General features: G+C 40.1%; 1 protein-coding gene across 1 annotated transcript in view; it reads right to left on the bottom strand.

The window, feature by feature from the left end:
* Nucleotides 1-25168, bottom strand: part of ALKBH8 (alkB homolog 8, tRNA methyltransferase) — a 52617-nt gene that overhangs the window by 21569 nt on the left and 5880 nt on the right. The window contains exons 3-8 of the mRNA XM_044257724.1: nucleotides 21274-21511; nucleotides 18527-18658; nucleotides 17539-17634; nucleotides 15381-15485; nucleotides 14219-14289; nucleotides 687-793 (exon numbers count right to left, since the gene is read on the bottom strand). Of these exons, the coding sequence (XP_044113659.1) occupies nucleotides 687-793; nucleotides 14219-14289; nucleotides 15381-15485; nucleotides 17539-17634; nucleotides 18527-18658; nucleotides 21274-21511 (749 nt within the window). The remainder of the gene's footprint in view (nucleotides 1-686; nucleotides 794-14218; nucleotides 14290-15380; nucleotides 15486-17538; nucleotides 17635-18526; nucleotides 18659-21273; nucleotides 21512-25168) is intronic.

The raw sequence follows: 25168 nt of genomic DNA, 5'->3' as shown, positions 1-25168 counted from the left end.
AGTTTTGTATCAGGGGTCGGCAAACTTTTTCTGTAACAGGGCCAACTAGTAAATATCTAAGGCAAAAAGGGCCACATTCAGTTCCTGTCGAATATTCTTCGCTGTTTGTTTTTTACAACTCTTTAAAAATGTAAAACCCAAAATAACAATCATAATTAATAATCACAAAAAAATTTTTAAAATACAAATAAAAATGTAAAAACCATTCTTGACTCGTGAGCTGCCCAAAGCAGACTAGGGCTGAATTTGGCCAATGAGCCACAGTTCGCCAGCCCGATACAATGAATACCCTTGCTCTCAGGAAATAAGCAGTGAAGGACATAAGAGGAAAGGAGCAGGATGTCTGCCGTTTACCCTCAAATGATTCATCACTGATAATAATAACGGTAACGTAAGAGAGCAATAAAACACATGGTCAAATGTTCACAAATGGCAACAACTGGTAAATCTAGATGAAAGGTGAAGGGAGTTCATTATCTATGCTTGCAACTTTCCATTAAACCTAAATCTCATCAAAATAAAAGGTTATTATTTATAATAAAACAGGCACAGAGGTCCATGAGGGTTGAAACCTGGACACCTCAATGTGCAGACACGGGGCACGATTCTGGTAGCTCAAGCAGGAAAGAATGAGAACGCTCACAAAGCAAGAGGTATTCTGTCCCCAAGGTCATTTCAATACGTACCCATGTGTCCAGAGGTATCTAGATTCCCCGGTCATCACCAGCAAACTACGACGAGGCAACATGACTGGCACTGTGACACCATCTGGGTGCTTAAAATCCATGACAATCTTGAAGGAAAGACAAAAGCATAAAGATGAATCCAAAACATCAGTATTCCAAGGACAAGAATGATTCATTGATTCTGGCTATCTTTCTCAGTTCATAGAGATTAAAACATGATAATGTTTATAGAAGAGCATAGCACAGTGGTCCTCAAACTTCAGAGCGCCATAAAAATCAACTGAATGGGGTGCCTGAGTAGCTCAGTTGGTTAAGCATCCGACTCTTGATTTTGGCTTAGGTCATGATCTCAGGGTCCTGGGATCGAGCCTTGCAATGGGCTCTGTGCTCAGCACAGGGTCTGTTTGAGATTTCCTCTCTCTCTGCCCCTCATCCTGTGTGCTCTCTCTCTAAAATAATAAGTAAAATAAATCCCTAAAAAAAAACAAACCAACTGAATGACTAGAAAACATACTTCTTCCATAGGTTCAAACTTGGCAGGTCTAGGGTGAGGCTCAGGAGTCTGCCTTTGTAACAGTCGCCCCAGAAAATTATGATGCAGGTGGTCTGAGGACCATACGTAAAATGCAAAACACTAGGGCAGTGGTCAAATACTAGGATTCAAAGCTAAAATACTCACATCCTGACCCTTGCATTTGCTAGCCACATGACCCAGGACAAGCCACTTAATCCCTTCGTGGCTCAGGGTCTTCAGCCCTTAGAGGCTGGATACATGAATTAAATATACCACAGTTATAAATCACAGTATCTGGCACAAAATAAATATGAAAAACAGCAGCTATAGTTATTCATAGGATATTAAAAATTAATTAATAATCCCCCCAAACAACCATGAGATGCCTATTCACATATGACCCATTTTGCTTATAAAGTCACTCAACATTTTGGATATTAAAGGCTAATTTATAAAAGATAATAAAAAATACAATGTTTTCAGCAACTCTTCCTAAGTTGTGCTCAAGTATTATTATGGATAACAACCTATAAAGATACAACACCCAGAAAACTGTTTTTGTCCTCTGGAACCCAAACCCCAAAGAGTTCAGTCTAAACGTAGCAGTAGCTGACAAACGTGAATTCAAAAGGCATGCCACAGGGCTAGAAAATATTTTTTTTATTTTTTTAAATTTTATTTATTTATTTGACAGAGAGAGAGAGATCACAAGCAGGCAGAGAGGCAGGCAGAGAGAGAGGAGGAAGCAGGCTCCCCGCTGAGCAGAGAGCCCGATGTGGGGCTCCATCCCAGGACCCTGGGATCATGACCTGAGCCGAAGACAGAGGCTTAACCCACTGAGCCACCCAGGTGCCCTAGAAAATACTTCTAAATGAACAAATCACTCCACTTGAAAATAAATACCCAGTATCAGTGGGAGGAACAGAATTTAGCATCTTTGTTAAAGGCTAACGGTTGGCGTGGTACCTGCCACAGGGCGTGTTAGCTACTGTTACTATCAGCAATATTATCTGTCCAAATTCGATAACAGACATGAGAATTCTTCATAAACTACAAAGAACTATACAGAACTAAGCAGCTTCCTTCCCTTGGAAGCATGGAAAATAAGGTAAGATGATAGAATTTCATTTTCTAACAATTACCCATTCCTAAATGATCACATATAATTTCAAATAGCCACACTCTAAAAACATTCTACTGATAAACACTGCAGGTGAATTCCGAAGTTGTGGGGGTGACGTGCATGGACACCCAAAACTTCCCAAAATGTCTAAGTAAAATATACCAATAAGAGGATAGACAGACAGATAGATATTTGATAAAGCAAATATATTAAAATGTTAACTATAGAATCTAGGTGGTGGGTATACAGGTATTTGCTGTAGAATTCTTTCAACTTTTCAGTATGGAAAAGTTTATACTGAAAAGCTGAAGGGGAGAAAAGGCACTGTGACCCATTTTTAAACCAATACATAGAGGTTTCAATCTTCTGAAGAAACTACACGTGGGAAAGAATAATGAGCACATTTATTAATTATGTTATTAGAGGAAATAATCTTTGGGTTAAGACAATGGAAGCCGTTGATGGGAAAATAAGAGACTAGATTCTAGTTTATTCTTTAGATAAATATTTATTTTTCATTGTCTGAGCTATCAAAGGCCACAATGTAAAGTGAGAGACATGTCCTTGCCCACCCAGAGGTTTCTGGCTAATTAGCACTCATATGTGTGACAAATATACAGTACCTATTTACTTGTGAAATTCAAACCATTTCCTCCCAGCAACAGAGAGTAATGATTTTTAAATAGGGAAATCTCAGTTTAAGCAAACGATTAGAACTAACAAGTATGAACATGAGACTAATTAATTTGGAAATACCTGTCCTGAGTACAGAAGCCAAATTTCAAGGAAGAATAATACGCTCCCAACTAAGCCAACTATTACAGGACTTAGGTGAGAAAATACACACAATACTTATTATTACTCCTGATGGCCATTATTAGTTTGCTCTAGAGGCTCCCAGAACTCATCACAACAGCTGCCTCACTATTGACCAGTTTTTTATAAAATGACATGACAAAGGAGACAGACGAACAAACGGATGGAAGAGGTGCATAGGGCAGGGACATGAGAAGGGGTGCAGGGCATCCCTGACCTCTCTAGGTATACCCCTCTCTTAGGACTGCCACGTGTTCATTCATCAACTTGAAGTTCTCTGAACCCCATACTATTGGGATTTTTATGGAGGCCTCATCACGTAGACACGATCAATTATTAAGTCCATCTCCAGCCTCGCTCCTATCTGGAGAATAGGGGACAGGACTGAAAATTCAAAGCTTCTAACCATGGCTTGGTCTTCTGGTGAACAGGCCTCATCAAGGCACCCATTAAGAGTCATCTCATTAGAACAAAATATGCTGCCATCCGCCAGGATATTCCAAGGGATTTAGGAACTCTGTGTCAGGACCCAGGTGAATGACCAAACATTAGAACAAAAAATGCTCCTACTATTCTTATCGCTTAGGAAATTTACAAGTTTTTCAGGAGTTCTGACCGGGAACTGGGGACAGAAACCAATATATATGTTTTCTATTACCTCTAATCTATCTAATGTGAAAGCACAGGGGTTTTTTGTTTGTTTGTTTGTTTTTTAATCTAAGAAAGTAATTTTTACTTATAAAATTAAAAGTACATTTTCTATAAAAATTAAAATTTTCTTGAAACAGTCCATCATAAAATATTGTTACTATCATCGTATTTAAAATATCTTTAACAGGGGCACCTGGGGGCTCAGTGGGTTAAGCCTCTGCCTTCCCCTCAGGTCATGGTCTCAGGGTCCTGGGATCAAACCCAGCATCAGGCTCTCTGCTCAGCAGGGAGTCCGCTTCCCCCTCTCTCTCTGCTTGCCTGTCTGCCTATTTGTGATCTCTCGCTCTGTCAAATAAATAAAATGATTAGTCTTTAAAAATATATATATATGTATATATATATATATCTTTAACTAAATAATGTTTCAGACCAAAAAAAAAAAGAGAGAAAGTGAGAGAAAGAAAGAAAAAAGAAGGCTTTTTTAAAAACTCACAAAGGATTCACAATCAATAATGTTCCCTGCAACTCCTGAATCATTCTGCCATGTGACAGCTTTGCTCCACAGGACTTTTTTCCAATTATTCTTTTTGGTTTTACCTATTTTCCTTATTTTCCAGGATGGCAGAGTCAATAAAGATCAAGGTTCAAGCAAGCTTGTGGGGCGAGGGTGAGGATAATGTTCAGTTCAAAGCAAGCAAACAAAAAGTTTTAGACTTTCTGATCTTATAAAACATTTAAGCATCCAAAGTACAATTGAATGAAAACCCCAGAGACAGCCATCACTCTCTCACTCAAGTGAAGAGAAGATTCACAACAGAAAAGTACATGAAATAAACAGATCTCCATGTCAGCTAAATGGGAAAATAAAGGGTACGCTGCTAGTGGGAACACTTCGGATAAGAACACAAACTTAATGTAGATCCTTACTGGTTAAAAAGGGGCTGAGACGGTTAGACTTCTGAAACCCCAAGGGCATACACACAAGAGACAACGCGATGGGAAGAAGGACCTGTGATTCACAGAAAGTGACGAATGTCCAAATGGTGGAGATCACTCTGTTTGACCAGAAAAGTATCCCACAGCCAAGTAGGGAGCAGAAGAGAGAGAAATCCATGTGCTTCCCACAGCCTGCCAAATATAAAATCTTCTGCAGTTGCACTGATGTTGGTTGTTACTAAACACAAATGGGACCCAAATAAGAATTTGCTTTTTACTGTAAACAGCAAACAGGTGATGCTACCTCATGAGCATGTCCGCTGTGTTCAGACAAGAGGAAAGGAGAGAAGGAGACACACAATTGCAAGTGGCCAAGACAAAAGCTACGAACTACTGACGAGCAACTGTGGGTATGTCAACACTGTCTGTTTACATCCTCTCCTTGGATCACAAATACAGAATCCCAGCAGAGCTTGAGATCATTAGTCCACCATTGGAGAGACAAGGAACTGAAAACATTTTTAGTAAAACAAATACAATTTTCTGTCTCTCTACAAAAATGACACTCCTAGAAGTCTACTCTGGCCAGCTGAAAAGTAGCGGGAAGAGAAGCCTGCTGACAAGCCATATTATTCCAGGGCTGAGGACCTAATAGAAATTTTGTCTGGGACATGTTGGAGACCAGCAGCTGTTGTCAATGACCTTCCAATCTCCTCCCGTATAAGCCTGCTTAGTTTCCATTCCCTGAAGCAAGTTAAAATCAAAGACTGAAATCAATCTGTTTCCCTTCATTGACTACTACTAGCAAGATAGGTTTCCAAACAACAAAAACAGAAATTTGCTAAATTTCTTGAAAACTGCAACTGCAAGATTACCCAGTCCTGTGAAAATCAAAGGAAAGAAACAATGGCAAGAACAAGACCCAGGGCATCCCATTTGAAATCACTGGAAGAAACCAAACTCCACTCCCTCATTCTGGAGTCAGGACCAATATTATAAAGGACAGGCCTCCATACTCTTATCAGGAGGAGGACACTCACGCATATTTGAACATAAAGATGGTGCTGAGCAAAATGGGCCCTCACCTGGGACACGCAGGAGCGAAATCCCACCACAGCCCCAACGCACTGGCTTCTCACTGCCTCGCAGAACGGATGCGGGAAGCAGAGCATCACCTAATGTTTCTGGTGTGGAAACCCCCGGCTGCTCAAGTACCGTGTATACACTTAGCATATGTAGCCAGGAACCTATCTGCAATACTGTGCATGGAAAACAAGCAAAACGAGGCAAAAATTTTAAAAGAAAACACCACAAACAAATCTACTTTACAGCATATGTCAGCAAATTCCACCTTTCCATACAACTCTGCCTTACAGAACAGGGTCTCAGCTGCCGCATGAGTCGACGCTGCCATCTCACATCTCCACCCCCAAATACACGTGATTTTGAACTGTTTTATACGGCTGAGCTCAAGTAGAATGTAAAACAAGAGGAAGTATTTTTTACTTTAATGGTCGAAACACATTTGCAAAAGGCAAAAACGAGAGCAAAGGAAACCTTGCATAACAGAAAAATAAGCCGGAAAAAGAAAAGATGCTAAACTGGGGGCACCACTGAATATTCCATATTATAAATGCTTAGCTTATAAATGCATACAATATCAGGGCACCTGGATGGCTTATTTGGTTAAGCATCTGACATCAATGATCTAAGGGTCTCGGGATTAAGCCCCACATAGGGCTTGATCAGTGGGGCCTCTGCTTCTCCCTCTGCCCCTCTCCCTGCTCCTTCTGTCTCTCTCTCAAATAAATAAAATCTTCAAAAAAAAAAAAGCCTATAATATAATTATGTTTATGCATTGCACTGAGATCACTTGCTATCCGCTTTCATTTATCACACTGTGGCTTTATTCCTCTGTAGGAACTGTGAAGTGAAAAACCACATCACCTAAAACTGGACTCCAAAAACAAGAGTCTATCACAAACTACTTCAGTAAAAATAAGTTTTATTTTATATATGACAAAGCTCCAAAGGTAATGAAACATTTTAGCTTTAAAAAACATTTTTTGAGATTTTACCCTTATTTACTTGTTAGAGTCTGTCTAGTAGCTTATACTCAACAAATATTTTTAAATGAATAAATTAATGAATAAATTCATCAGAAACAATTTATGTGAAAAGAACAGGGCAATATGCCTCACATTTTTGGACAAAAGGCTTCCTAAATTCCATTTATTTATTTTCTGAGCTTTCCTCCTTTTTTTTTTTTTTTAAGATTTTATTTATTTATTTGACAGACAGAAATCACAAGTAGGCAGAGAAGCAGGCAGATAGAGAGGAAGGGAAGCAGGCCCCCTGCTGAGCAGAGAGCCCGATGTGGGACTCGATCCCAGGACCCTGAGATCATGACCTGAGCCGAAGGCAGCGGCTTAACCCACTGAGCCACCCAGGCACCCTCTGAGCTTTCCTCCTTAAACAAAATAAATTAACAGATTCATATACACAAGTAACCAAAATGAGACAGCTAAAGTAAAAAGAACAATAATAGTCATGACTACATCTCTAGCCCTAGATCACTCCTCATAAAGAAAAACTTATTTAGGATAGTACTTTTCCATGGGCACCATAATGAGATATCACCTCACCAGTCTTAGAATGGCTACGAAAGAAAGAAGGAAAGAAAGAAAGACAGAAAGAGAGGGAGGGAGGGAGAAAGAGAATGGCCAGCAGCAGACCTGGACTAAAGGAATGTCAAGGTGCTGCATTATATAAAAGGAAAACGATCCCAGACGTAAGGTGTGACATAAAAGAATGAAGAGCAACAGAAACAGTAAGTTTGTCTAAGTGAACAATGACTGTAACTGCCAAAGAAGTAACTAAAAAAAATGTAAGAGAATTCATAGACACAACAATAAAAGGATATGAATTATCAGGGAGTAACGGAGTTAAAGACTTCTGAAGTTCTTATACTATTCAGCAAAAAAAGATACCAAGTAAGTTTAGACTTTGAATGCATCTCAGGTAATTACGTTGAGTGAAAGAAGCCACACAGCAACGAGTACCTCTTCCCATATAAGAGACTCTGGAAAACAGTCATGATGTAAGGTGCTGAGGAACGGGAGGAGTTAAGGAAACTTCTGGGGATGATGGACACATTCAACATCTTGAAAGCCATGAAGCTTTCATGAGCATTTGTTTTATTTTTTTTGTTAAGATTTTTATTCATTTATTTATTTGAGAGAGAGCAGAGCATGAGAGTGGGCACACAAGTAGGGGGAGCAGGAGAGGGAGAAGCAAGATTCCCGCCATGCAGAGAGCCCGATGTGTGGCTTGATCCCAGGACCGTGGGATGGTGACCTGAGCCAAAGGCAGACGCTTAAAAACTGAGCCACCCAGGCGCCCCATGAGCGTCTATTTTAATACGCGCAGCTTAGGGGCGCCTGGGTGGCTGGGTGGGTTAAAGACTCTGCCTTTGGCTCAGGTCATGATCCCAGGGTCCTGGGATCAAGCCCCACATTGGGCTCCCTGCTCAGCGGGGAGCCTGCTTCCCTTCCTCTCTCTCTGCCTGAGTCTCTGCCTACTTGTGATCTCTCTCTCTGTCAAATAAATAAATAAAATCTTTAAAAAAAAACAAAAACGTGCAGTTTAGTGCATGACAATTATGCCACAAGGAACTGTTTTTCAAAGAAAATATTGGCAGATGTAGTTAAAACAGCAGCTGAAAGCAAAATTCACTATCATAAAAATGTTATGTCAAGACTATTTCCCAGGTTCTTGGGGAGCCTGGGTGGCTCAAGTTAAGCAGCTGTTTTCGGCATCCTGGGATGGAGCCCCATGTGGGGCTCCCTGCTCAGCAGGAAGTCTGAGTCTGCTTCTCCCTCTGCCCCTCCCCCCAGCTCATGCTCTCTCACTCTCACTCATAAATAAATCCTAAAAAAAAAAAACCTTATTTCCCAGGTTCTAAATTGATCCACTGGCGGACAATTAAACAGAGCAGGAAACTCAGGAAGAGCAAAAGTTCATTTTGTTTTGTAGGGGCGAAGAGCGGTGGGTGGTAAACGGCTGAAAACAAAGATGAGTTCAGACTTAGAAAAAAGAAATGTCTTTTAGAGAGTTGGATGTTCAGGTCCAAAGTCAGAGGTGGGGAATGGGGAATCAAAGCTGGAAATATTTTTGTATCCTGCAGGTCACAGAAATAAAAGCTCTTTTAAGAGACACCTATTTAACCAACCGAGATGCTGCATTCCTTCTGGAAGGTATGCTCAGCCCCCAAATCACAGGCAACTCTCCAACACCTTCATGCATTTCCACTCTCACCACCCCAGCTACATACTTAACAAGTCAAGCACTCAATGCATCCACATTTATTTTGCAGTTACTTAATGATATATTATGGAAACCAATGAAATTGACAAAGGAAAAGACAGGATTTTCTTCTCTATACATAAGGTTGAATGCAAAAGACTCAGTACAAGTACACAAAATAATGAATTGTTGTAACAGATGTGATAATTCACTAATAAAATCTTGGAAATACAATCACTCAGATGTCACAGGTATCTTAAGTTTTTGCTTCACCTTAAAGAAATGAAAGCTGGAAAGACAAGGCAGACTGTGGACCATCCCAGAAAGAAGGACCCTACATCAAAATACCGGTGAGTGAATTTACAGGTAGGCTAAAACACACTGTTTGTAATATGTATGTATCTTTTATTATTATTATCCCCAAATTCAAGTGACCTCTTAGTTAACAGCCAATCACCAGTTTCTACTGCATCTCCTACACACGCCTCTACTGTAGCTTTCTGCCCTCAACCAATAAATTTCATTCTAGTTCTACATACCCGCAGTAATACAATGCTGCTGTCTTGCTACAAAGTAAATGTACAAATTCTACCTGAAAAGATAAAAGAATTGGTACTTGGAAGGCTCCAAATACAACAAAACGTTCTAGTTCATGATGTCACTCTGTGAAACAGATTTTTTTTTTAGCAGATTACTGGCCCTGGAACAGGCATATCTCTTGCCGTTCTACTCACTGTAAGGGCAGTGTGGATCCTGCAGCATATAAAGGACAGGAGGAGGGCACTGGAAGAATCGTCAGCAGACTCTCATTTGCCCCATTTACACAAAAGGGGATATCCAAGATATCTTGAAAGATAAGAAAATTACACAAAAATTGGAATCTTCAGAACATAAGTTAGTACGGGAAGTGCTTAAGTGAAAACAGAATTCACGGTATAAAAACAAACACAACCAAGCAAGGTAAAGCTCTCCTTCTGGCTCACAAACCGGATCCACTTGTCCACGTTAGTTCTGAATGTTAGGGACACACTGGATCAAAGGGAAACGAAGACGTGGCCGATGCACCTCCGCCAACATACACAGCCACACCACAGCTGCGGCTATGGAGCGTCCCTGCGCACGCACTCCCACACCCACACCCACACACGGGCCCAAGTATAAAACCACTTGGATGGCAGATCGTCATCTTTTCAATGCTGAGAGCATTACAGAGATGATGGAAAATATCACAAACAAGTTTTTTTTTTTTTTTAAGGATTTTATTTATTTATTTGACAGAGAGAGATCACAAGTAGGCAGAGAGGCAGGCAGAGAGAGAGAGGAGGAAGCAGGCTCCCGGCTGAGCAGAGAGCCCAATGCGGGACTTGATCCCAGGACCCTGAGATCATGACCTGAGCCGAAGGCAGCGGCTTAACCCACTGAGCCACCCAGGCGCCCCTCACAAACAAGTTTTAAGGGAGAAGGGAGAAAGGAGCTACACGGCAGACACCGCTTATTTGACAGAACTTTACAAAATGTAAATATTCCAAGAACTCGCAGAAGAATAAAGTCTGGGGCCTGGAAGCAAGATAAAAATAAGAAGAAACTGTGTGGCTTCTGAGGCTATAAATGTTGCTTCTACATACACATTCTGAGGCTGAATTTGAGGCTAAAGATGAGGTCAGGATGCTGAGGGCCCAGATTGTGTTAGTTGTTTCAAACCCCATCAAGAAAGTATCTTTGTTTTCTTCCCCCAATTTGTGCTGAGGATCAGAAAACAAGGGAACATTTGTCTGTTAAAGCAACACACTCCTGAAAGAGAAGTACCCTCTTCCTGAAGTACCTTCATCCCTGACATACAGGACACGACGAGAATCACTCCAGCATCGGAACATCTCTGGGGCAAAATATAGAGTTTGGAAAAAAACAAAAATCTACAAAACTACTCAGCTGGCAACAGAGAAACTGGGTCGCTCAAAACATTTCACAAAAAATTTTTACTCAGTACCATATATTTCAGAAGATCAAGCTGGACTTAGTAACTATTTGCTAAAAGCATGAGCCTGGAGAGGAACAAGCAATGTAACGAATTCAGAGCCCTCTGGCAGGCATTCAACAGACAAAGCCTTCATTAACCAGACACCCAATTGTTCACCCCACTCAGTTCCAAAAATCATCATAATAAAAAATACTTACTGACAAACCAACTTCTTATAAAATTACTACTTCTTCAAATATCTCTGTGTTTAAACCCACAGCTATCTGTGCCCATTGTGATGACCCTTTGGTCAGTCTCTCCGTGAATTTTGATGTAATGTGTATTAACTTTGTAGGGTGACAGAAGGTAACCAGACTTGTTATGGTGAACATTTTGTAGTGTATATACATTTCAAATCACTGTTATACCTGAAATCAATATAATATTGTGTGTCAATTACACTCAATAAAACAAATTAGGAGTTCTCAGAAATTTTCGAGGAAAAGGAAGCAAGTAAAGAATTAAGTATAGGGGCGCCTGGGTGGCTCAGTGGGTTAAAGCCTCTGCCTTCGGCTCAGGTCATGATCCCAGGGTCCTGGGATTGAGCCCTGCATTGGGCTCTCTGCTCGGCAGGGAGCCTGCTTCCTCCTCTCTCTCTCTCTGCCTGCCTTTCTGCCTACTTGTGATCTATGTCTGACAAATAAATAAATAAAATCTTAAAAAAGAAAAAGAATTAGGCATAATCTCAAGGATTTTAGCTAATGAAAAACAAAACACTAAAAACAATGGTGCCACTGACAAATTATTACAATGGGATAGAAGCTGGAGTAGATCCTACAGTAAATTTCTTCCAATAATTAAGGCTGTCAAAGAAATAAAGAAAAAGGGACAGAAGTCTGGGAGACAGATTCTAAGTCTGGGGCACAGAGCCAGAAGAAAGTGCAAACAACTACAGTGTCAAAAGCAAACAGAACAGGTGGAAAGGTGGGTAAATGCAAGAAGAAAAGGAGAAAGCCACCTTTCTGGGGACCACCAGAAATCTTATTTTTGAGCCCATGGGAACGTGATCTTCCCTCTGTTACAGAAGTGAAACCTTCCAGGAAGGGACCAAAGAAGCACCTTACTTTTAGTAACTCTGCACGTATGAACCGCTCTGAGTTATAAAACAGTTTACAGAGTTAACTCACAATCCTTCTGCCAGACAGGAGCTAATGTTAATCCCATTTTACATACAAAACAAAGGGCTCCAAATACAGTCAACTTTTTAAATATCATCATACACTTACATGTCTAGTAAATATTTTTTCCCCCAAATTACAAAGATTGGCTACCCATCAAAAACTATCTCTTAACAAGAGAATCTATTGGTCTTGTCGTAAGGCGTAACATGCATGCTTTCCTGCTACTACAAAGGCGGCTTTAGCCAAGAACCCCATAATCCAAATTGGCAGCTAAAAATTATGTACCTTCAGAGACACCAAATGGAGGTGACAGTTGCAGCATATTATCAGTGCAGGACACGTTTTCCCTTCTTTTCCCTTCTTTATGACTTCCAGTTGTGGAGGAACATTTAGTTTCACTCCTCATATTTCCATAGGTGGGGCAGAAATTTCCACCAGAGTAAAAGCAAAGGAACAACATACCTGGCTTTTCTCTACGCCTTCACTCTTTTTTCTTTTTAGAGAGAGAGAGAGAGACAGAGGAAGAGAGAGAGAGCACAAGTGCATGCGTGTGACCAGGGGGAGGGGCAGAGGGAGAAAATCTCCAGAATCGCTGCCAACTGTCCCAACTCAGGGCTCGATCTCACAGCCCTGACTGATATCATGACCTGAGCTGAAATCAAGGGTTGGTCCTGGAACCTAGTGAGTCACCCAGGCGCCCCCGCCAACCCTTCACTTTTAATTGCCCAGGAGAGAGGGCCTGGCTCAGGGCAGTAGCTAGACTGGGGCCACGCTCGCTCGGCTGAGCTCTTCGCTTGCTCTCTTTTTCAGATCTACACGGTCTGCAGAACCCAATATGTGCTCCTTCATGTCCTGTTAGAGAGGAAGCTCTTGCCTCCACGAGCAAGGTCTCCAGCTGTCTGGCTGCACTGGTGACAAGCCCAGCAAGTCACTTTGATTCAGAGGTGAAGTATTAATACGTCCACTTGGCTACAGATCCAAAGCCCTTCTCTGCCGTGTTTTCTCAGTAGTAAAGCCGACACTCTGATCTCCAGCTGTGTCTCCTTTCTCAGCTGGTTAGACAGTTGAGAGGAAAAGACAAAGACGTTCTTTACTTACGGATCCCCTAAAGCCACAAGCCAGGATAAGAGGTAAAATAAAAACAAGCCAGAGAGAAGAGCTCTTTGTTTTTCCTACCCGTCCTCCTTATTTAGAAAGCATTTAATAAAAATCCACACATGTGGGTGACAAGACACATCAAAGAGTACTAACTCTCACGTCACAGCACTGCCATCATCACATGAGTTCAGCATCAGTTAAAAAGCCAAAGCACCAAAAACCTAGTGATAGGGACCTCACAAAGGCAAAACAACCACCTAGGAAACAGTATTCGCCTCTAGGAACAAGATCAGATTTTGAAGCAACCTCTGGTTAGATTATAGGACCTGATATTTTAAAGGTTCTTCTGGACTTAAAATGCTGATTTCTAACTAAAAATTCTACCTGCGGTTTACACCCATCCCTTTAAATCATGCTTTTTCTATCTTGAGCAGCTCCAGGAAAGTGCAGCTATACAAACAAGTCGATGAATAAACATGAACCTCATATTCTTCGTCTGTAAAAATCAGTATATTATCGTGGACTTCTCAGAGTTTCTGAAGGGAATGAATCAGGTAATCTATGTGGAAAAGTATAAAATTCTGGACACACATTTTAGTTTTGTGTTCCTTTTCCTGTGGCACGTAGCCACCATCTGTTGCCACTAGGTGGCACTGCTGCCCGTCAGGAGGGGAGTCTGGCTAGTCTTCACCAGCTACAAAGTGAAACGTGTAAAAATATGTGAAAAAAACAGGAGGTTTCCTACCATCTGATCAGCTGATGCATAAAACTTCAGACACCTGAAAGAAGAGGCTATGATCACTTTATATTCTATAAGATATAAAGGTGCTATTAGCACCTTTACTTAGGTTTAAATCCTACCTCATTTTACTTAAGTGTGGGAAATCCTGTGAAACAGCATCGTAGAAGGTAAGAGTTGTTGACGGTTAATGAAAACGTTTGAACATTTACCTCTGACCCCAAACTGAGAGAAACAATCTCATCCTCAAAAGCAGAATGTGTGTCAATATGAGCAGGAATTCCTGGGACAGAAAATAAAACAATAGGTCATTTCATTGGTTCTTTCAGTAGATTGAAGACACACACAGCCTCACAGCAGAACACGGCTGCTCTCAGGAAGGCACCGTCACTTAGTGAAAAGCAAACGCCGAGGGTTAATGCAACTCCATGACATCAGACCAAACCTGAACGGAAAATCTCTCCACTTCACGGCCAAGAGCCACTGGCTCCGCTCTGACACCCAGATGCGAGTCGCTGCTCCCCTGGGGCATTCGCCCAATCCCAGCCCAAGAGAACGCGTGGTAGATCAATGCCAAAGTGCTGTTTGCCCGTGAACATGGGATCCCCAAGCACAAGCAGAACACAAGCAAGAGCCGGGTATGAAGACGAGACACACGCATCATTCTGACATCAACTGCTCAACTACCTTCACTGAGCATCTCCCAAGAAGAAGGACTTTGCTGTGTGGCAGGAGTATATAAAGCAGGAAGACAGAGCCCTGTCCTCAGGGAGCATACACACCAATCGAAAGACTGACAGGTATATACGTAATTACAATACGTGATGATAAAAGCAGGAAAAAAACCCCAAACCCCATAATGTCTGCCATTGCTAAAATCCTTAAGAACATTTCACTACTACAAATACCCCACAGAGATGCTGCTAAAAAGTGCAAAAAAACTCCGGAGCCTAAAGACTTTTACTAACATATCATCCTAGAATTGTCGTCACATTCTCAGAGAAGGAAGGAAGAGCAAGACCATCCAGCCAAACAGCCGCCTTCTGCGTATCCGTAAGCTAAGCTCTGCCACCACACGGGCCTCCTGTGTCTTTGCAACAGTCTCCCCCCACCCCTGCTCTCTGAATGAAATGCTGAGACCAAAAAGACCACAGACAGCAAAGGGGCTTATCTACACTTTGAGACACAAATTCCCCAAGGGATTAACGTGTAAATCTGCAGGGGATTAAATAGCCAACTCAGGTAACAGACACAAGCAAATTAATGCGAAGAGATAGTTTATGCTAAAAAATCATACCTTTGATTTTAGAGAGTTAAGGAATCTACTCAGTCATGACATATATGATTGCAAGGTGGAAATAAGAAAATACTCACCATGTCCGGGCTCATACTGGTTAACAGTCAGTTGATCGGGTTTGTGCTTAATGAAGCCTTCCTTCAACCACTTCTCCAGAATGCTATCCCAAATGTCAGGAAGACCTGATGTCAGTAATCATAAAGACAAAACATTAAAATATTTACTTTGCAAGTTTTACTCAAGAATTAGAAAAGCTGGGGCGCCTAGGTGGCTCAGTGGGTTAAAGCCTCTGCCTGTGGCTCCGGTCATGATCCCAGGGTCCTGGGATGGAGCCCAACATCGGGCTCTCTGCTCAGCGGGGAGCCTGCTTCCTCCACCCCCATCACCTGCCTCTGCCTTCTTATGATCTCAGTCTGTCAAATAAATAAATAAAATAATTTTTAAAAAAAGGAATTAGAAAAGCCACTGTGAGAAAAATCACAGCTTTTATTTAGCAGTCAAGATCTAAATATAACAATAAACCGCTAAGACAAAACAAAATTAAAATGAAACCTTCAGAATCTTTTAAAGTTATTTTATTGATTTTTAGTGAAACAAAATATCCAAAAGAAAAATTTTGCTCACAATTTTGACATTTTGTAAGACAGCAATAAAATGATAAAATTTACTATTATAAACTGGAAATTAGCCTGATGACTCTTTCTTGTTATTTTAAATTATTCCACTTTTTAAAATTAAATTTAAATTTAACTGATTTATTCTGAATCATCTCCACACCCAATGTGAGGCTTGAACTCATGACCCCAAGATCAAGAGTCGCTCCTTCTTCCAACTGAGCCAGCCAGGCACCCCTAAATTATTTCCTTCTAAAAAACACAGTTTTCAGGGTGCCTGGCTGGCTCAGTCTGAGGAACATGTGACTCTTGATCTCGGGCTACGAGTTTAAGCCCCACTGAGCCCCATGTTAGGTGTAGACATTACTCAAAAAACTAAATATTTAAAAGACAAAAACAAAATAGTTTTCAAAGTAAAACTAACTTACTTTCACTGAAGTCAGAAATGTTATTTTATGAGGGAAAATAAGCTTTCAATAAGATTAAAGTCATACAAATAAATGTAAGTCCCACACAATCCTACCAAAGGTTTAATTTACAGATCATACAATAAAATCTTATTAATCAGTCAACCCTGTAGCAAAAACTGGCAAATGATATGAAGGGGAATTCACAGAAAGGTAAATAAAAATGGCCAACCTCACTAGTAATCAGGAAATTCTAAAGTTAAAAGTTTTATTGTATCACATGTTGGTAGAGGTGGCGGGAAGGAGGTCCATGCTGGGTAATAACCATGTCGATACAGCTGAGCTGGGGGCGGTTTCCCAGTATCTGTTAACATTTTTATTTTTATTTATTTATTTTTTAAAAAGATTTTATTTATTATTTATTTGACAGAGAGAGATTACAAGTAGGCAGAGAGGCAGGCAGAGAGAGAGAGGAGGAAGCAGGCTCCCTGCCGAGCAGAGAGCCCGATGCGGAACTCGATCCCAGGACCCTGAGATCATGTCCTGAGCCGAAGGCAGCGGCTTAACCCACTGAGCCACCCAGGCGCCCTATCTGTTAACATTTTTAAATGAACACAGCTTTGACATAACAATTCTACTACTTAGCAGTCTCCCTTGAGAAATTCTTGCTTCCTGCCTAAGAGATATACACAAACACACACACAGCAGCCCTTATAAAGCCAAAAACTAGAAAAAACCTAAGTGTCTACCAACAGCAAACTAACTGAGTAAACCACTGTCGAACACTGAACACGACGAAAATTCACGGCAGATCTCCAAAACATTTAATAAAGGAGAAAAACAAGTTGGAGGCATCCACATGAGATGTGAACATGTAACACACACGCTCTAACACTACATGTTAACAACTACACACTTCTCCAGTCTCTCTGCAGGGCCTTAAACTCCTTTGTTACAGCAAGTGCCCTCACCTGTTAACAATACTGCTTCTGAGAGGTGTGGGAGGATGGTATTCAAGAGGAACTTTAGCCTTAGCTACATGTATCCAGTTTTTACAAAAACTCACTATGAATGTAATGTAAATGTTTTAACTTTAATCAGCTATTTCAACAGTGTACCTAGAAATGGCAAACGAAACACACTATGACATACTTCCAGTACATTATATCTTTCTTTCCTGAGCCAGCATTTGTAGTTTATTAGCAATTACTTACCCCCTGGTAATGGCTTGTCTTTATCTACGTTGTTGTTCTCATAGTGGAATTCATAACCAAAATGCTTTACCCTCCTGTGCTTCAAGGATTTTTGAACTAAATGAAGAAAAGAAAGGAAACTATTTGAGAGAAAAATATTTGCATTCCTTTGTCTATTTCAAAGTCAAAATTGTGAGTCAGGACTCCTTTAGGAATGGTAATTTTTGATAACTACTGGACACCTGGTAGGCTGGGCACCTGGGTGGCTCAGTGGGTTAAGCCTCTGCCTTCGGCTTAGGTCATGATCTCAGGGTCCTGGGATCGAGTCCCACATCGGGCTCTCTGCTCTGCTTCCTCCTCTCTCTCTCTCTCTCTGCTGCCTCTCTGCCTACTTGTGATCTCTCTGTCAAATAAATAAATAAAATCTTTCAAAAAAATAAAAATAAATAAATAAAATTTTTTAAAAATTAACCCTTCTACCTCCTCTCTGCAGTTCTTTTCCATCTAAAATGGTGACAAAGCCTTGGAGTTTCATCCCATCAACCTGGAAGAGTCAACTAGGGATGCTGCCACTCACAAGACCGTTATGATCTGGGAAAGGTCAGAGGAACTCCCATTTGCAAATATCTCCAGGAGGCTCTCACTGCATTGCGGCAGCAAGGTGCTGAGCTGCTGATCCCACACTGGAAATGTGCCTTGTGGGGTGGAGGGGACAGGATCAAAGGAGATAATGTATGTGAAAGGGCTTACCAATGTTGGCTCTACAAATGTTAGCTAATGAATATTAATTCGTTTGGAGGTTAAAATTGATAACTATATAAATGTCATTTATTATTAATGCCCTTAAGAAATGTTGGCATGACTCGCCTAATATTAGATCTAGGCTACTTCAAGTAATTTTGAGGAAATATTAGAAATTTTAATAAAGCAAAGGAGGAGGAGGAAAGGAGAAGCACTGACATGGCATTTTGCAGACATTTAAATATCGTATTTTAGAAGTTTTACTTACCATTTTGATCTTCTATATCCTCTGCCCAGTTAACGCTTTCCAAAAGCATTTTCTCATCCTCAGAAGAAATAATTTCTTCTACTACCATGAGGCCTGGAGGTAAGGCCTGAAGCCCCAACTCTTTCCATTGTGCTTGGGAAACCAAAACAAAACAGTCACAGACAGAACTTAAAATTCCTAAACACAAATAATTCTGTCCAGAGGCCATTTACCAGTTCATAAAGTTCCCAATCCTCATATTCAGAAATAAGAACACTAAAAGCACATGACATAGGAAAATACAAAAATGAAAACCAAGATAAAAATTATGGTTACAGTGCATCCACCACAGTTAGCCAACAGCAAATAAAAAACTGTTTACTTAAATATTATTGGAACACAACTGAGTTACTTTTTAAATCTTACTAAGAAACAAAGTTTGCCATAATATCTACAGTTTGCCACTCTATTAAAAAGCCAGACTGTCTCTAAATATCTAAAACAAAAATTTAAATGCTCATTTTTGCCCTTAGGGAGAAGCAGGCTTCTCGCAGACCAAGGAGACAGATGCGGAACTTGATCTCAGGACCGTGGGATCATGACCTGAGCCGAAGGCAGACGCTTAACTACTGAGCCACCCAGGCACCCTGTCCTTAAGTTCTCGATGCTAGCTATGGTCCAGTAACAGGAAAAGCTAAAACAACAAAAAACATATTCTAAAGAAATAAAAGTATCATCCTATGAAGAGTTATTCAGTTTATATTAAAATAATTTGAATCCCCGTGCCCTTCAAAGTTTAAGATAGGTGTAGCAGTGAAAGAAAAAGAAGAACGGATTTATAATTAAAGGGAATAATGCAATTCATTTACCACTAGAGATCTCATTGTTCATGCAACAGATGGGATCTCTACAATTTTTCTACGGAAGAGTTTTCAATCTTGAATCATTTAACATAAAAATTCACAAAAATAATAATATAAATGTCTACTAGATTTTATTATTGTTTCAGAAACACAAATAGTGAATCACCTGATAAATATTTACCAAGTGTTTACTACATGTCAGGTGTTACATTACTTACTCAAATTATGTAAGAAAAGCTTTGGGGAGAATTACTTAAAGACAAGCAATTTATAGTATAAGTAATTCATACTTAGTTTCCTAAAAATAGCTTAAAAAAATAGAATGAGAAGTACCCCCTTGTATTTCTTACTAAGTGGCTCTCTGGTAGTAATTATCAAAATCAGTATCAAAACATTTGTGACACAGTTCTGTTCTCTGTTTGTTTCTACTAAGATTTATTTCCTAACAGCAGCCTTGGAAATACATCTGGATCTAATGTGGGATTTCAAATAAGGTACAGTCCAGAACTCTGTGCAATTTCTTATTGAGCCTTTAAGATACTGACTGCGGGAAAACCGAAGGACAGTACTTTCTTGTGATCCCAGGGTCCTGGGATCAAGCCCTGCATGGGACTCCCTGCTCAGCAGGAAGCCTGCTTCTCTCTCTCCCACTCCCCCACTTGTGTTCCCTCTCTTGCTGTGTCTCTGTGTCAAATAAATAAATAAAATCTTAAAAAAAAAAATTACTCCCAAACCATTCAATTTTCAAAAGCTGGTCATAAACACATGCAATACAGAGATAACAGTTTTTTAAATCTAAAGCTTATGTCATATTTTAAATTAAATACATACAGACCCCGAGAATCATAACTCTTAAAATATATCTTTCTAAAGTCTTTAAAAGTTTCCCAAGTCTTATTTTACAAAAACATAAATTCGGTCAGATTATCACCTACCCATCCCCGGGGTACCTAAACAAAATGTTAAGTTGCCTAAATAGATGGCAAATGAGTATAATGGGAGATCGGATGTCTACATCAAAGTTCATCTCAGTACATCTTATTTCCATGGGACAGTGGTGAAAAGATGTAATAATCTCTGTAGCAGTTCTGTATATCAGTCTACAAAAATTTTATTTATATTTCCTTAAATAAAAGTAAATTAAAAAACCAGTTCCGCAATCACACAATCACATTGGACAGTGCGCCTGTGAATGTACGAACGTTGCCATCATCACAGAAGGTTCTGCTGGACACAGCCACTCTAGAGCTTAGGGGACCGCTGCTGGCTGGAGGTGTTCCCCCATACATGGCAAGCCTGGCACACAATTATTCGGATCACAACTGATTTTTAAGCGATTAATTAAAAGCTCCCGGGTAGACGCTATAAAACTGGCAATCTGAATTCCCAATGTTAAATTGTGACAAAAAACAATTAGGTAGCAGGGTTCCAAAATAAGTCACATAGATAATAAATAGACCGTGAGGGCAGTAGGGCCAGCTCCTTAAAGGCAGGCTATGCCTAACCCATGTCCCTTCCACGACTGGCCTGCACACACAAGGTGGGTCAGCAGCACCTGTGAGACAAAACAGGGCTGCTTAACTGAGTTCCTGTCTGGTTTCACAATCACTGTACCTCCTAATGTGGGTATGAAAGGAAAACTCCCGCAAAACGAACGACTGCTTTTTAAAAGACACCTGTAGGGGCGCCTGGGTGGCTCAGTGGGTTAAAGCCTCTGCCTTCAGCTCAGGTCATGATCTCAGGGTCCTGGGATTGAGCCCCGCATTGGGCTCTCTGCTCGGCAGGGAGCCTGCTTCCTCCTCTCTCTCTCTCTGCCTGCCTTTCTGCCTACTTGGGATCTCTGTCAAATAAATAAAATCTTTAAATAAATAAATAAATAAATAAAAGACACCTGTATACTAATACCTTTTTCCACAAAGTTCAAGTACAGAATGATCTTTTGTCCTAAATCACCCACTATTTCTTTTCCGTTGAGGGCGACGTAGGCTTTCCTGGCTTCTTCTGCGGTTCTGTATCTCACAAATGAGTAGGGCTTATTAGGGGGCATCAGGAGACCATCCACCAGGCCACACTTCTCTAATGCGGGGCGCAGCTGGCTCCTGCCCACACCGTTCCCCAACCCACCATTGGCAACAACCAGACTCTTTAAAAAAACAAAAGAAGAAGAAGAAAAAAGACATGAGCAATTAGCATCAACCCATTTATTTTCAAATAAGATTTTAAAATGAAACAAAGTAAGTTTCTTTTTAAATAAGATTTCCACAAAGGTGTAATGAAGACGGGGTGGGGGGGGGAGTTTTCCTTATGGTGGTTATTTGGTTTTCTAATTTCATACACAGTATATAAACCAATTTATTAAATAGTACAGATTAAAAAGTATACCTATGATATAAATAACACTGATTTTTACATAGACTTTGCAGTAAAAAATATTCCTTTCTTAATGGCTATACATACAAATTAAAATCTCACATTTATTACTACTTACAAGTTTAACACAATGAAAGAGAAATAGATGGAAGACAAGGAATAGGAGTTACCTATTAATTTCTGCCAGACTATCCCTACCTTAGTCTACTTAACCCTCACAACAAAGCCTACAAAGTACGTAATATTAGCCCCACTTCACAGAGTAGACACTAAATAGCAGAGAAATTAAGCTGCGGTAGCAATGGGGGAGTTGGGTTTCAAACCTATTTCTGTCGGTTTCCAGAAACCACATTGATATAACTATGATATGAGGTTACTACAGTTTCTACTGAATAGAAAACAGGAAAATTTTCCTCTGTGTCTCAGTAATTCAGTCATTTTGCAATTAAACTTGTCCTTAGTTAAATTTCATGCTTACTTCCTGTTATTTGCAGTCCTGTGCTAAATCTTATTGAAGGGGTTTCTTTGGGGGGTAGAGCGGGGAGTTTCCTATTTTTATTCTGATGCTTATGGCCTAACACCTCGTATAAAACACTCTACACAGTGTTAAGGTTTTTAATTTATAATCTATGACTCCTAAAAACTTTGTAGCCTAAGAGAAGTAAACCACTGATGGCTTACTCTCATCAGTTTTATTGCTTGTATCAGGTATTGACAAAATTCTTCTGAAAACAGCCAGACAGTAAATATTTTAGGCTTCTCAGGCAAGTCTCTGTCACATGCTCTCTTTCATTTTCAACAACGCTTTGAAAGTGTAAAACTCGTTCTTAGCTTACAAGCCAGATCTGACCTGGGGACAGTACTCTGCCGAGCCCTGATTTATATACATAGCAGGAGATCAGAATGTAACGTATTAGTTTCATATACACCAAATGGTGATATCTAGAAACTTGACTTAAAAGAATGTAATAGATTATTATAAAACTGGACAAGAAAAGTAAAGCTCTGTGCTATCACGGAAGACCCAATACTTCATATGTTTGCAAACACACAGATACACATGATGAACCAAAACACTAATACAATGATATAAAACATGATTAAAAATTTAGTCTAAGATGGCTTGCCTTGGACCTCATTCAACAGGGTTTATAAAGTACTAAAATAATTTGGTTACATGCAGCCATAGTTACAAAAATATTTCTGTATTCCCAAATCTTAGGAATTGCAAAGGTGTTATAAATGTCAAGGGTCCGTGACCTCTTCTAGAAACTGAGGAGCATGGTGAGGTGTGACTTGAGGAATACTAATGGTCCGCAAGGATGCTGTTTAAGTGATCTGTGGGCAATTCTAAAGGCAAACCACACAAAAACAAGTGCAGAGGGGAGGAAAGGGAGGAATTTATTTCCTACTGTATGTGAGTCACACAATATAATTAAAAGCAGAAAGTGTCTTATTTATAATTATTCGAGCAAGCAAGTTTCCCAATAATGTGAAGTAAAGAATTCAGAATTTTTTTTAATTTATCTTCAGTCCTGACAATTTGAGGACCACTGCTCTAAAAAAAACTCACTATGGCTACGAATGTGCATAAAGGCATGCATACTTAGCATGCATCATGAAAAGAACATTTGTTCTCTCCTGGATAGATAATATGCAATTAGAGGTTCTTCTAGAATTTTATTCCTTTCTTGTAAAAATATTGTGGAGGAAAAAATAACCAAGCCCAAATAAGAAGACAATTTGGAAGCCATGAAGGTGAGGTTTAAGCTTCTAGAAATCTAAAAAAACAGATCCACTAGAAACAGCTTCAGAGGCAGAAAAAAAAAAAAAATTAACCATTTCTTTCCTTACACCTGTCTCCACGACCCTAGAAGGAAAAGAAAGCAAGTTACATTTGGGAAGAGAAGAACAGAGACGAAGTCAGTTTCATCTTCTGAAGGCCTCACAACCTCGGTGGCTCTTGGCAGAAACAGCAGTGTGTGTGCCGTCGTATGACTTCTAATCTATGATGTACGCCATCCTCTTTATAGGAATTTGGCTTAATTCTCTGAAGTCATTAATACTGCGTCTAATCTATGCACGGGCCTATTACCTGCTAAATTTAAATCTCCCTCAACAGGGGCATCCGGGTAGTTCAGTTGACTGAGTGTCTGACTCTTTTTTTTTTTTTTTTAAGATTTTATTTATTTATCTGACAGAGAGAGACACAGCGAGAGAGGGAACACAACCAGCGGAGCAGCAGAGGAAGAAGGAGAAGCAGGCTTCCGGGGTGGCTCCGTCGTTACCCGGTTACCCGTCTGCCTTAGGCTCACATCATGATCCCGGGGTCCTGGGACCAAGCTCCCCATCGGGCTCCCTGCTCGGCGGGAAGCATCTGACTCTTGATTTCAGCTCAGGTCATGACCTCAGGGTCGTGAGATGAAGCCCCACATCGGGCTCTGTGCTGAGCATGGAGTTTGCTTAAGATTTTCTCTCTCTCCCTCTCCCTCTCCCCCTACCCTGCTCTCTTTCTCTCTAAAATAAACAAACCTTTAAATAAATAAGTGAATAAATAAATCTCCCTTAACAGATTACTCGTTTCTAAAACTATCACACCGCACAGAAGACAGTGTAACGTGATACAAGGAAAGAGTCTGAAACCCAAGTTTTAATCCCAGCTTCACCTTCTCAAGGGCACTGTGTTTGGACCTTGGTTAGATGATGGCTGATCTTCCTTCCTACCCCTGAGAACCAAAATAAATAAATAATAATAATAATAATAATACTTTGGATTCACGTGGAATTTTAACAATGAATAAGTACTGTCACATACTTCTAGAATCTAATCCAATGGAATAAAAACACATGTGATACTGTGTCTTTACAAACAAAGAAAGCTGAGATCAAAGGGACTGCTCATGTCCAAATAAGAGTTAAACTGAGTTCTTCTTAACCCACGATCCAAGAAGTCTCATAGTCCCTCATATGTATAATTGATATATATTATAGTGTAATATATATAATTTAATTATTGCCATTAGAAAATGAAAAGTCTTTGTAAATAAGGTCTGATAAATTAAACCTGTTTTATAGAACATAATCAAAATACTTGTAACAAAAATGGAGTTAGGAATAGAGGGGAAAGAGAACATTAGGATACAAAAGACTGAGGTTTAATTTTCTGTTCAGCCATTCTCTCAAAGGACACACCACCTGTCAGAGCCTTAGTTCTCTACCCCTCACATAAGAATTCCTAAGGGATTAAACCCAATAATGAATAGAAGGATGCTTTGTAAATTCTATACAGTCAGACAGTGCTTCTGTTAACATACACCACCACCCTCTCCACGTCAACCCACACGGCCAACAAAAATGCAAACTATGTCCCCAAAATAGAAAGTTAGTAGGTCCTGTCCTATACTGAACAGAGACATAACACAAGACTGAA

The sequence above is a fragment of the Neovison vison genome, chromosome 7 (genome assembly GCF_020171115.1).
Source record: "Neovison vison isolate M4711 chromosome 7, ASM_NN_V1, whole genome shotgun sequence".
NCBI classification, from domain to species: Eukaryota; Metazoa; Chordata; class Mammalia; order Carnivora; family Mustelidae; genus Neogale; species Neogale vison.
The sequence above is the reverse complement of the archived record's forward strand: the minus strand, read 5'-3'. Positions and strand labels throughout refer to the sequence as shown.